Source organism: Branchiostoma lanceolatum, chromosome 12, assembly GCF_035083965.1.
Source record: "Branchiostoma lanceolatum isolate klBraLanc5 chromosome 12, klBraLanc5.hap2, whole genome shotgun sequence".
In the NCBI taxonomy this organism is placed as follows: domain Eukaryota; kingdom Metazoa; phylum Chordata; class Leptocardii; order Amphioxiformes; family Branchiostomatidae; genus Branchiostoma; species Branchiostoma lanceolatum.
Window position 1 is genome coordinate 6,543,792 of NC_089733.1, and position 14,296 is coordinate 6,558,087.

General features: G+C 40.9%; 1 protein-coding gene across 2 annotated transcripts; it reads left to right on the top strand.

Moving 5' to 3' along the window:
* The first annotated feature begins 7,821 nt into the window (after positions 1-7,821).
* LOC136445952 (BTB/POZ domain-containing protein KCTD6-like) lies at positions 7,822-13,839 on the top strand. Of its 2 annotated transcripts, none has more exons than XM_066444190.1 (4): positions 7,822-7,923; positions 9,328-9,428; positions 11,194-11,345; positions 12,650-13,839. In XM_066444190.1, the coding sequence occupies exons 2-4, from the start codon at positions 9,417-9,419 to the stop codon at positions 13,239-13,241; spliced, it is 756 nt and encodes a 251-aa protein (XP_066300287.1). In that variant the 5' UTR covers positions 7,822-7,923; positions 9,328-9,416; the 3' UTR covers positions 13,242-13,839. The 2 variants fall into 2 exon arrangements, with proteins under 2 accessions (XP_066300287.1, XP_066300288.1); XM_066444191.1 differs by lacking the exon at positions 7,822-7,923 and adding an exon at positions 7,964-7,999.
* The last annotated feature ends 457 nt before the right edge of the window (positions 13,840-14,296 follow it).

Below are 14,296 nucleotides of genomic sequence, written 5' to 3' on the forward strand. Positions count from 1 at the left end.
TGCTCGTGGTGCATTATGGTCTAGGTCAAAGGTTAATATCCCTTGGCTCGTGAATAATTCCTACCTGGTACTTATCTCAGCGTTTTTGCAAAATGACAAAATGTTTAAAAAGTGACAAAAGTTAGTGACAACTTAAACGACATAGAGATAAACGAACGTAATTAGTTCTGAATAGTCATACATTATCATGATACATTCTCGTTTTCATCCAAAATGTTTTTTCAATAGATTTATACGAAGAGATAATGATTTCAACGCATGACTACCCATTAATAGACCATTTTGGAAACAAAATAGTTAACGGGGTATTATGTATCATTTAGAAACAACATTTTATATCCTTTTTGCACATAATGTTATTCTTGTACACCTGTCCAAATAACGTTCAGGCAATTACTGTCTGTGATGCTGCTATTGCTGTACTAAGAATAAGATCTTTGGATCATTCAGTGATAAATGACTGATAGCGCAGACTAGAAACTATGAATTCAGAAATATGTGAAGAAACAGAAATAAAAAAAGAGAATATTGAATATTACTTCAAATTGACAGGTTCAATTTTCTTCGGATGATTTTGAAAGCTTTTCTAGTCTTGTTCACTCATCCTTTGCCCCGTGAGACAAAAAAATATTAAATGGTTGGGACTTGGTCCATAGTAAGATATTATCACTTTGTGGATTCAGAGACACTTCGCATGTACATTATTAGAGATGCAACGAGAGACGTGGAATGTGTGTTACCTGGCACCGGGGTTAAAAGCAAGTCACAAGCCGTAACGGTGTTGACATAACCACAATGCAAACTATGTGCTGAGAAGTTTTCCATATGTCTACAGGAGGGAGAACTGTGTGAAAGGGTATCCGAAAATACATCGTGTTGTTGTTTACAGAGGTCTGGACGAATATCAAATCTTATTGGACAGGTGAAGAAAATGGCGTCATTCGTATCCGTATGAAATTCGTATATTGAATCAAAACAAAAATGACATCGACCCTGTATTGCGTAACCCCGTACTACCAGTATCATATTATCTGCAAATGTGGTTTTATGTTCCAGGCAGAAGTTTTTGGGGCAATATACATCGATGCGCATACAGACAGACACAGGCACACACACACACACACACACACACACACACACACACACACACACACACACACACACACACACACACACACAGACGCACACACACACACACACATATATACATATATACACATACACACAAACACACATACATACATACACACTTACACACACACACGCATACACACATACACACACACATATACACATACACACTTACACACACAAACATACACACACACACAAACACACATATATACGGACGCGCGCGCACACACACACATATATATATAGATACTCACAAACACACACGGAGAGCGGGGAGGGGTCACGTAACGTTGGGTAACATAAATTCGCGGGGTACTTAAATTCGGGATTTTTCGAAAACGGGGTATTTAGGGATATGTGCTAGATGCAACATCAGTAATACCGCTAGAAAGGCAAACTTGACAGACTAACGTATTCAGAACACTGTCTGAAAAGCTTCGATAACCATGCATTAGAAGTTGGCTACGTCAAAAACTCTCCGTCCCTTATTGTCACAGTCTGAGGGCTTCGTGGGAGAATAATATTACATAGTTGTTCGCTGGTTTGTAAGACAAATGTCACATCCGCTTCCTGCTCAACACAATTATTTACAATACAACTTATTAGAATCTCTTTTGCTAAGCTACAACTGGACTCTAAGTGTGATTAATCATCAAAACGCCTCTTTGTTGCTACAACCAATGGCTACGGCACTACGGTGAATTTTCCCGCCGCCATATTCGTTACCCAGAATCCTACTATTCGGCAGACGACAAACGTTTGCGAGGAACACTTTTTTTGTCTAAATGTTGTGTGTGATAGTGGACTGATGGCGATATTTTGCTCAAAGTTTGCTCTTAGTACAAGCAGAAACACATGGACATAGTAGTATTACCATTTCTACGGCATCCAGCTAACGCCCCGATGAATAATGAACAAATTTCCATGACGGTGGGGATCGACTTTGAGTGACGTTCTACCGACTCAACAAACGGGATGTTAGAAGGCCTAATGTGTGCGGTACGGCCGTTTTTTCGTGTATTTTTTTTTTTACTTGGACACGTCTATATCCATAGCACTCTCCTCAAGCCAAGGATGGAACGAATAGCTGCTGTATAATTTTTATTTAGCGGTAAGATATTCAAGACGAATCTTCTCTCCCGAATTAATGTTCACCCCTGTCCGACAGCACCGTCATTGTGCGTGCGGCGGACGGTAGTTTCAAGTTGAAATATTATGGTGTCAGCACGACTAGAGACAAAATCTACCATATATATGATTAGTGCAAAGATAGTACATTATACTGACAGAATAATAGAAAAAAAGGATGGTTCATTTTTCTGCTAGATTGATTTCAGTCAACCATTATCGGAAAAATCCCGAATTTATGTTACAAAACGTTACAGCTTTTTTAGTCACCCAAAACGTAGCTATAATTTGACGACTTTCGAGGACTTGCTTTTGTCAAGAAAACAAGAAGACCTGGCTGGATAACATCAAGACATGGACTGGCCTGAGCACAGCAAAACTGATCAGAGAGGCCGAGGACAGAACAGGATGGGCACGGATAATTGCTGCTGGCTGTCATGACGACCCTACAAGCACTGCGGTCATGGGTCATGAGTGAGTGAGTGAGCGAGTGAGCTTACGTAAAAAACCCTTACTCCTCAGCTTCCCGTTGGTTGAATTGTCTCCCGGCTGACTAAACCATTCCCAGATGCTGTTCAGCCATTGATCTATGCTACTTGACGTTTGTACCAACTGTTACCATTTATCCCGAAATTAGATTAACCTTGGTCACCTAACCTTGACCTGGAGTCTTAGCTATGACGTCAAGTTCTGTGAAGGATTCTCATTTAAATTTTCTTAACTGGCATAAAACCAGCGACGTTCAATTAGTTACAGATTATTTGCTATATGATAGCTTTTTAGCCTTCAGCTATCCCTTCCTTATCAAAAATATGATTTTAAAACTTAAAACTTGAAAACAGTGGTTTCGCACCCTTAAAGAAATGACAAGTCAAACGTGTAGTTTATTGTGTAGTGTATAAAACCGGACCAAGAGCATTGATGGCTTGATCGGAATTTCAGCCCCGAAATTTTACGATTCTGAAGCAGAATTTCTGAGCACTAGACCAAATCTCTGTATACTACTGTAAATGCAGAAATGTTCGCGGTGGCTTTATGTTCGCGGTGGTTTTTGCGGCGACCGTTTTACCGTAAACTTAAAGCAACCGCAAACATATTTGTCCAATACTGTAGCAGTGTGTAACTATGGTGCTGCCGCGAACGTAAAACCACCGAACACTCCATTTTCGCCTTAGCGCGAAATAAAACCACGCGAACTTAAATCCATTTACAGTATGCCTCGTAAACGACCTCCAGATGTCGCAGACTTCAGTGAGAAGATCATGCCAGTTAAGTGATGAAAAGAAGCGCTAAAACGCGTACCATTACCGTCCTTAGGCCACAGCAAGGGAATCTTTTGGATTACATCTGTGTGCTTATCAATTTTCGCCTGGTTTTGGGCCAAAACAACGAGAAACTATAGTTAAGTATTTGTGCTACTTATACTTCAGGTTTGCTATGTTAGTTTAGCGATTACGGGGTCTTTTAATGAATATGAATTTGCTTGAATTTTTTCTTTATATTTGCGTTGAATGTGTGATAGTTGTGTGCCGATTTGTTAAAAATAGAGAGAATGCTAGCGACCCCAAAAAACACCCCTCCCAATGAAATGGCATGGCGACCCTGTGACGTCACAAAATCAAGATTGCGGCCACCACACATGCCAACGGATCCAACAAAGGTTTTACTACGCAAACCTTTAATTCCTCCCCCCCCCTCCAGAGATGGTTACAAGACATGACGAGAAAGTAACGTTACCAAAATTGGAAAATATGTGTTGTAGCCTTGATTGTACATGTAGAAGAGATCTAGACAGTAATGAGGTAGTGACTAATATCTTATGACTGTAGTTGTAGAAGGAAAACTACAGTGTTTGAAAAATATGGCACAACTGTAGTAGCCATTAGTGTCGCCAAATTACAAAGTGACGCTACACTAGCGTAACGTTGTGCACTTCTTGAATACAGAAATAAAAGACCGTAATACCATATTTTGTCGCTTCAATTCTTGTTACAACATTTATTGTGTCTACGTAGAAAATCTAGCCATCTTATTTTTTTCTACCCATCCGCTTGAAAATTGGCGTCTGCAGGTAGTGGCATCCATAAAATGTACATGCCGTGGCCTTACAAAGATCAATGGCCTGTAGTTTAAACCCGACCCAATGAAGCGCACCAAGCAGCGGCCAAAACAAATAAAGATCAGAAACTGATCTGATCCTTCAAGGAACGTCAAGTTGACCTTGACTCTGGTGACTTTCTTTTACTTCTTGAAAGATGTACTGTTCGATGCATCTAAGTTCGCGTGGTTTTTATTTCGCGGTAGGGAGAAAATGGAGTGTTTGCGGTGGGTTTAAGTTCGCGTTTGAAACAATAGTAGCGCTACAGTCATAGGTGAGCAAAAAGTTTTATGTTCACGCTGAAAGTTCACCGCAAACACCGCGAACATAAATCCACCGCAAATATTTCTGCATTTACAGTATTGATATTTTCTAAATCTCACACGCATGTCTCCTATATCTTACAAAACAAAAGGGCATATAGGAAGAACAGCACTGACAATGACTACAAAAATTACATGCATGAATTGTCTGCCTTTGAACTAGGCTTTACTCTTGAACTTGTTACACGAACAGCTGTTTGAACCCAAGGTTGCGTTAATATAGGTATCATCATTTGAATATCATTAGCTTTGATCAAAGGTGCTTCGCATTGAAAGGGGTACTAAACTGTTCTAGAGATTCCGTGTAAGCAGATTTAGAATCGACAGGATGGAACAAGCGTCTGTCACTGACGAAACGATTTAAGTCTTAGATAAAAGGAAATGTTCAAGGCAGATGTTGCCGGTAAAGAACAGTTTAGCAGATGTTTTTGACATATTGATCGAAGTAAAAAACCCGCATGCATGATTTGCCCGACTTTGAACCAGACATTACCCTTGAACTTTTATGACCCAAAGTTGTTTAACTGGTCACCGATAAAGGGAAACGACTGATCTAGGAACCAGTGTTACAAATACTGTAGTTCAGTAGTTCATAGCGAAGACTGTGACAGACAGTTATAGACTCTTTGTTACTAATAAAGAGAAACAACTAACTTAAAAACCAGCTATAAGTGTTCGACATATTATAGATCTCGGGTTATTGATCAAGGGAAACAATTGATTTTAATTAGAAACCTGCTATAAGCGTTGCAAAAATACACAGTAAAGTCTATAACATACAGTTAGACATTTATACCAACACTTATAGAATGAAGTTGAGAAAAGAATCGTAGTGGCCTTGCTGACTCAAAAGGATTGTTTCTTAGGTGTATCGTATACGATATTGTATAGTATACCTACGTTGACGGACAATATTGGACAGTATTGCACTATTTTATTATCTTTCTATTCTTTTACTACCATTGTGAATAAGAGCCATGATGATGGTTTAATTTATGAAAATCTGACCATATCTTGTACGAAATAAAACAATTCGATGAATGATTTATATATCTTTTCAATAATGATGACAACAATTGTCCATACTGTAATTTTAAGAAAAGAAAAATACCGAAGGTATGATAGTATTTGCATTTCGGTCAAGAAGACGACCAACGGAGCTAGGAAAGACACATTGTACATGGCTCGACACATTGAAAGAAAGGGACGGACCGGCGTGCCTTATATTCAATTCAAGCTGAAGGCGTTTCCCTGTTGTGTTTTTTTGACATCTAAGCGAATGTACATGAGAAGAGTAAGAGATATCTAAAAGGTATTCCGTAAACATATCCATGGTGTAAGAGATATAGCGTCTAACAAATAAGATATAGAAAACGTATGGCACTCACCAAGGGATGTGCACTCGGGTCCATCACAAGCATAAATGTACACAGTACTACACACATTTGTAACTTAACGAGAAAACCAACGACAAGGTTGACGACCGAATGAGACTGTTTGGTTCTGTAGGCTGCTGTGCTGAAGTAAGGTGAGGTGCCCGTCTGGGACAGCCTCTCTCTCTATAGCTAGCGTCTTTTGTTTGCTTAGGGTCAAGTTCAATTTACGAAAATGACGTCATACCCCTGAGATGTCACTAAGGTCATGGCGTACAGATAGAAACCAGATGCAGACATTTTTGGCGCGTGCTGGTGCGTGGAATCTACCATGAAGGACTGTTTAAAGCAGTTTGAGGCTCCAGCATTGTCGTCGAACACAGGCAACGTAGGCACGTGAATAGCTTTATTGTATTGGTTTTGTAAATCAATGAGTATAAGGGTGTTTTTTTTTTTTACAGAACCGTGAAAAATTGTCAATATATCCATGGGTTGACCTTCTGCTACGTTTCTGTGTATAGACTTGTGAAGCACAATTGTATGATTTTGCTGAAAACTGCTAAGCTTTAATGTTTTAATGTTAAGTGTATATCGGCATCTTGAAAATTAACAAAATAGCAAAAAATTGTGGCCTGTTGAAAAGCGCCGCTTGGCGACAATTTACCAAAGTGCATTCATATGAATACCCACGGACGTCGACAGCAAAATCGCCGGCCTGTCTAGAGGTACTTGGTTAGACAAAAGCGACATCTGTCTACAAGAAGTTAACCTGCATGCCGTTTAGACGCCACTCAAACTCAAACACGAACAATATCGTATTGGCCAATCCAATGCCAATATTGTTATTTACCGCTCACACCATATATACACTCCGTGATATAAAAAGATAATAAACGTCATGGATCATTTAGAACTCTTTCATTAATACCATACAAAGTAGAGGCTGAAAATGAGGATATTCAATATTAAAACAATTGAATCTCGACCCCCGTTTCAAGACTCATTTGGGTGAGTCCATCCAGCTGAAGTCATCTGGGGGCGTGGCTCTTCTGTTGGAGGGTTGACAAAAGATCCCCTCTACAAACAGCCCAATCCTAGCGGAGCCTGTTGATAAGATTACCGGTGCCTAAGCCCATCAATGTAACAATGCAAGATCCCCCCTAAGGACTCTGCACCTGAGGTGAAAAGGATCGCCATAACGGGCCGGGGAAGTGTGAAAATACATCGGGATCGACATTATAGTAAGTATTGAGGAACTCGTGCTGTATAGTGCGTGAACCCGCTAGATCTGATGTTGTTTGCGTTGTTGGATACCGCTATTACCAGGGCGTTGTGCACATTTTAGCCCGCCATTTCGTGACGTAAGGTGCAACTTCAGTAGAGCAATACGTTTTTGTAGCCTGGATCTCCGATTTCTATAACTCACGGGGGGGTGGGGGGTGGGGGCTAGGTGGCGAGGCGAGGAGTTAGACCCTGAAAACAGTCTGGTTCCCAGGCTAGGTTCTAATAGATGCTAGCCTGGTCCCAGTGTCTAGTGGTTGGCTTAGGGGTGTTTTACCGGGCCCATTCTGCTTTATTGTGAAACCGTTTCTGATAGCCTTTCTACTTTGGCTGCCGGTGGCGACGTAATCTAACCCAAGGCCGTAAACACACCCCGAGCGGACTAAGCTGGTTGGGCGCGGGCGGGGTCACTCGCAGCGCCGTAGAGATACCGAGGAGCCCCCGATGGTATGGTTTCCAGGCTATATAAATGCTGGAGGAGACAGTTTCTGCGCTTCTACTCTGTGGTCTGTAAAGGAGCTACACAAAAAGGGCTGCTGGGGAGACTATGCAATCGATCACAGTGATAGTCCCAGGGGAGTAAACGGTAAGGGATGCCAGATAAACAAGGCCGAAGCTGGGACTATGTGTAACGGTACTGCATGCAACATGCTGTCGATGAGGTATTTAGCTGTTACGGAGTACATGTATGTATGTACCTTATTCTGTCTTGGTATCTTGTGAAATGAATTGAGGCTGTGGGCGTGAATGCATGTTTTCTTCTTAATTAAAGAAACGTACATCATTGAGCAAGAGAGTAGCCATGTCGGGAGCTAGTGGGGAGGGCTATGGTTCTATAAGGAAAACAAACTGGGAGTTTATTTTTCAGTGCTACATTTTTGTACACACGGCACAAAACGTGGGATGCTAGTGCATCAAAACATTGTAACCGTGAAAATAAACCATTCGTTTACTAATCCTAAGGGAAATATAATTTTTGCCACACTCAATTGATTTCACTCTATACACCCATCCTATTTTGCTTGGTTTACTGAATGACCTAATTCGGAATGCCCACGACGTAATGTGCAATGGTGTTATGATAACGTGGAGTAAACCGCGGAGATTTGATCCGTAACGCATCAGCACTGAACCGTCCCGATACATTTCAGTGTTGATGATTGACATGTGTTTACATGACCCCTGGTGTTTACGTGACCCCCAATGTTTACGTGACCCCTAGTGTTTACATGACGCAATCAAGGCTCCCCCGCACCTATTTGCGACAATACAGTAGCGCTGGAAATTTTGTAGTAATTGGCATACTATTCACTCTATTTGGTCAATTCCTACAATTTTTCCAGTGATCCACGTAGCCTGGACTGAAAAGGCTAAGTATTAGATGAGAGCCACTCTCAAAATATAGGGCAGATGGTTCAGTTGTATCAGAGCGGCCTATATATAGGATCCTATAGCTAACTAAGCTGGTTGGGCCGCTTAATTTTAAGTACACACAGCTACTTGAGCATTGGACAAGAAGCATATGTGCTTATGATGGTCTACTGAGGACATTCATTTGAAAGTCTTCTATCCATTCAGTCGTCAAGTAGAGGCCGTTACAACCAGCGATTGCCAACAATATCCACTTTCGGTGAGCTACAACCAGTTGCGCAGCTACTACTAAATATTGCAGTACAGTATTGTGGCAACGGGATGATATTCTATTACACGTATCTCATTCATGGATGTCGCGCACTCCTCTGTTTTCACTGGCCCGCCCACATAATTCCTGTTTTTTTTAATGCACCAAACAGCTAATCAATGTTGCATGATCACTGTCTTTGATAGGGTTGTAATAACAGTACAGTCTTGAGTCCAGCCTTATTAGCTTAGGTCCGCGCCCAACGTCGCTACCCCAGGCCCAGGCTATGATAACAGTGGTAATAACAAAGCCTGTGTGTGTCTCATTTGTGATTTAGTTCCTGGCATGACAAGTGTTTTGTTTTTGCAGATGTGACTCCGTTGAGGAATTGGTTTCATTTTGGAGTTCGACCTAAAGAGCACTGATCACCACAGCTGAGCAGAAGGAAATAGGCCATCATGGAAAACCAGGTAACGTTACATGCATTACTGAACTGTATTAGGTCTACGTGTAGATCACATTTTCATTGACTATTTTTCGAAAACTTCCAAAATCAAATTTGTTTTCCTAATACTGTATCTGTGCATACATACATGTGTGCAAACTTAGATCTCGTTTTGCAGAGTCTGTGAGAAAATGCTATCATTTTACCGCCTTTACATAATGGAAATCTTTATCAACACGGCGAAAGTACAGCGACTTTCGCAAGGTCTTATACAACTATACATGCAAACAACAAACAATGGTATACAAAATGATTAACCTAAGTACAAGTATATGAATACTTCAACATGTCGAGTTTAACGTATCACGTACACTACTAGTTCTAAGATCTAAACATTCTTTGATATATTTACCTATTTGTACATGTAGTAAGGGTTGTCTCCTTCTAGAATGTATTTGAATTTATCTATAGACTGGAATGTATCAAATTCTGTTGAACAAGCGGACAGAAGGTTGAACAGCTTTGAGCGTTTATCATGATATCGTGGACAATCTAGGATAAAGTGTTGTTCATCTTCAATTCAATTTGGTCACGGGGAATGTTATGGTATCTTCCGATTTCCACGTTTAATCTATGAATACATATTCTTATCTTAGTGATTGCTCTACGAACTTCAAAATTATGTATATCCGATCATGGGATATGTCCCGTTTCCCTACTCTCCAAGTAGAGCATGGGTTTCGGCTGGTTTTTGACGTGTTTTTAGGCGTTTTTGTCGGGCTTTCTACTTTGTCATCTTTTTTTTTCTATAGCCAACATCTACTAATTCCGCCACCCTGAAAAGATACGTCCAAACAGATCTCCAACCCCACGTCCCCATCTGCATTGAATCATGCACTCATATATATCTAAACTGTGCATACCTGGGGGTGCTGCACTAGAGATCTACCAAACACACTGTTTTTCAAAGTGGCGGATTTATGTAACCTGGCGGATTATTGTTAAAGGAGGTTAACATTTCCACGAGACCCCATGGTGCCCCCCCCCCCCCCGGCAAGTTATTCTCCTTATATAAGAACCCGCTTAAATGCACATCCCATTTGTCAGCGTATTTGGTGCAATTATCCGGGTGGTACAATAATGCGAAGTTGCCCAGCTGGACCGCTTTGGCAGGCGTGCGTATACACGCCCAGTGACCCGCACGGGACCTCCCATACGATCGCTATGAACGTAATTGTAAATGGGGAACACCTTCTTTTGTTCTTGAAAACAATTTCAAACATATTGGCGGTAGTGCAAGCGGTTGTTATCGGCTCATTTGTACCGCGTTTGTCGATTTTAGCGCACCTTTTTAGCTAACCTTTCGACGATGTTTGACACATTTTGGTGCAGTTATCCGGTATTGGTGACAATGCGCCGTGCAGATATGCGGAGTCACTAACAATGGATTGAATAGGAACCGGTTTGGGATTTTGGGATTCCGTGCACTTAAATGGAGTGTGCGTTAATCCGTTGTGCATTTAATCGGCTTCTACTGTAGCAGAGGTAGATAGTCTGGTAGAGACCTATTCAGTTACTCTCCAAGCAGAGGTAAGATTCGGGGTATTTTCGACGTATTTTCGCGGTATTTTGGACGTCTTTCTCCTTTTTCGTTTTTAGGGAGATCCAAATAAAAACGAAAAAGTAGAAAGACGTACAAAATACCGCGAAAATACGTCGAAAATACCCCGCATCTTACCTCTGCTTGGAGAGTACTATTCAGTGACATTTTAACGTTGTCCTGCACGCAGATCCCGAATGTGGTCCCGCTCAACGTTGGAGGTCGCCATTTCTCCACGTTCCTGTCGACCCTACTGAGGCATGAAGACTCCATGTTGGCCGCCATGTTCAGTGGTCGTCACCAGGTGGAGAGGGACAAGGATGGCTGTTACTTCATCGATAGGTTAGGGGACGTTATATTTATCAAGTCAAGTGGGGTCGTGTGGCGCAACGGCAGAGCGTTCGGCTCAGAACCAAGTGGTCCCGGGTTCGAATCCTGTCATGTCACCGATCTTGAGCCCTTAGGAATGGCACTTAACTCGACTTTCCTCACTCCACCCAGGTGTAAATGAGTACCTGACTTCGGTTGGGAAAGGTCGTATTGAGGTCACCTGGTGGTGCCGAATGGCAACGGCCCAGACCCTTGTGACAGTTCCACAAAATGCAAGTTTGGATAAAATATGTATACATGTATTATGTGAAACCTGTAAACCCTGCATCAATTCAGTGCTAGAAAGGCTGCCATTACGGGTACTTTCTGACCAATAAAAAAACAAAAAAAACATTACTAAGTCAGGTCAAAACCGTTATTTTTCTTCGAAATGCTTGTTCGGCTACATGGCCGCTTTTCAAAAAGGTCGAAGTGGAGGGGTCACGGATAGGAGTAGTAAGAAAGAAAAAGAACCCTTTTACATGTACTATTGCCTTGCTGTGTACTGACTATTGGAACGCACATTTAAAAAAAAACATCGAGCGCTTTTCTGCTGTGCAATGACCGATGGTATACGTACTTAGATTTAAGACAGTAACAAGTGAAAGAACACAAAGAAAGAAGAAAGTTAACGCAGAGTGCAAATTCGTTGAGGCTCGAACCCCGCTCGGGCACGGGATTGTATAAGTCCTTTCTGGCTGGGGTCTTGAAGCACTGTATGCTGGAGCTTAAGGTGATAACCTTAGCTGTCAAACCTCTGCAGGTAAAAGAGCCAACATACGTATCAAGAAGGAACCAATTATGTTGCTTAGTTACTTTTGTCCGTTAAGTTTATTTTGATTATATGATTATATTTCTCCTATGTTACTGCTATGACCTCTGACCCTCTCAACATCATTTGTTTACTTTTGTTTGATGATTTCAGTGCCATTGTTTGCCATATCGAGTTTGTTCTGTATTATTCCTATGTTTATTATCATTTTATGCTATGACCTTTAGTTATCATTTGTAATTTCAAGGAAATCAGTTATTGGATTAACTGAAGGGACTACCCTAAATATGAATAGGTAAATAAAAAGGAATAGAGGTGACATTCTTTGCTAAAAACGTGAGCAGTGATGATACCATATTGCGCTTTTTGAGCTATCAGAACAAGTTACACAATTTGTTAATTCATGAATAGCAAAGGCTTTGTTATTTTTTTAATTAGCCTTTGGGCATGAATTTACAATAAAATTTGTTTATGATATTTAAAATAATCAATGTTGTTGTTGCAGGGATGGAAGCGCCTTCGCGCACATTCTGGAGTTCCTGAGACACGCTAAGCTGCCACCCCCTGACCATGCCCGGGAGGTGTACGTGGAAGCGCAGTACTTCGGTCTTCAGGTTCTTTCAGACAAGCTCGCACACTTCAAAGACGTCCGCGAGGAGATAGCCTCTAAGGAGCAACTCTTCAAGTATCAAGACATCGAGGCGTTAGCAGAGAGAGTTCTCAAAGCTGTACCTCCAGTCATTACCGGTACTTCAAAAGTAGCACTGTTGATGGACAGCGGTTGGAAGGCTAGAAGTAAAGTCGGTGACGTAGTGCCCAACGTCGTTCCCGCGAGATTTCTCGAGAACACGTTTTGGCAGACACACGAGTGCATACAAGGTGACAACTGTGACTACATTGAGCCGTTTTGCCCCGCTGATCTACCTGTTAGAGTTGCGTTGGTGCAACAATACCTTCAGAAGAGAGGGTACTATGTCAGTACAAAGCTCGAAACGTGCGAGTTTTCTTTAGAACGGGGTAAGAAATCGGTCTGGTCAGATCTCATGACAATGGACGTATTCTGTGGGGTACATGGGGTTGTATTAACCATCAGTTAGAGCGAGTTAAAGAGCTTACAAATAAAAGAAACAGCATTGTTCTGCTCACTTGATTTACACGTATGCCTGACTTGCTAGACAATTATTCAGGTATTGTATCGTTGTTGTTGTGAGTCGATTTATACTTTCTTTTAATGGCAAATCAAGGGGTATGATAGAGTCTATAACTAATGTAAAATACACAAACATTGTGTTATGATGTCTATTGTAACGAATTCGTACGAACACCATTCTCAGTGACATGTAAGACACGTTAACAGCAATGTTTTATCGTCTCTGATCTATTCTAAAGCGCCTCTTACTGATACTTGGTGGTACTACACATAGGATGCAGCATCATATGTTATATTCAACTCAACTTTTAATCGATTTTCTTATTGATACATTTTTACCATCAAAGTAAATAGAAGATACTAAGATTAAACATAAAATATGAATTAACCATAAACATAATTTGTTGTGATAAGTCGAAAACAAGCCAAGCTACAACGCTATTACTCATTTCCAAACAAAACGCTGAAGTAGCTATCTTCTTATGTCAGGATAATATCAACCGTGTTTATTCAACTTGTTGATTTAGTACAATTGAGTAACTATAGTTAAGTATTTGTGCTACATATACTTCAGGTTTGCTATGTTAATTTAGCGATTACGGGGTCTTTTTTGAATATGAATTAGTAATGAATTTTTCTTTTTATTTGAGTTGAGGTTGTGATAGTTGTGTGCCGAATTGTTGAAAAAAGAAAGAACGCTAACGAATCCCAAAAAAAAACACCCCTCCCAATGAAACGATATGGCTATCCCGTGACATCACAAAATCAAGATGGCCGCCACCACACATGCCAACGGCTTCAACAAAGGTTTTGCTACGCAAACCTGTAATGAGGCTGTTATAACGTGCTCGATACATCTCAAACACGGAATCCCCATTTGGCGTCCCATCCTAAAGATGATTTTAAAGGAATTTGGAAACCTAATTATTCTAAATAGTAATCTGAATTATAAATATGATAATAATGATGATGGCATTGGCGCCAATGATACGATAATAATAT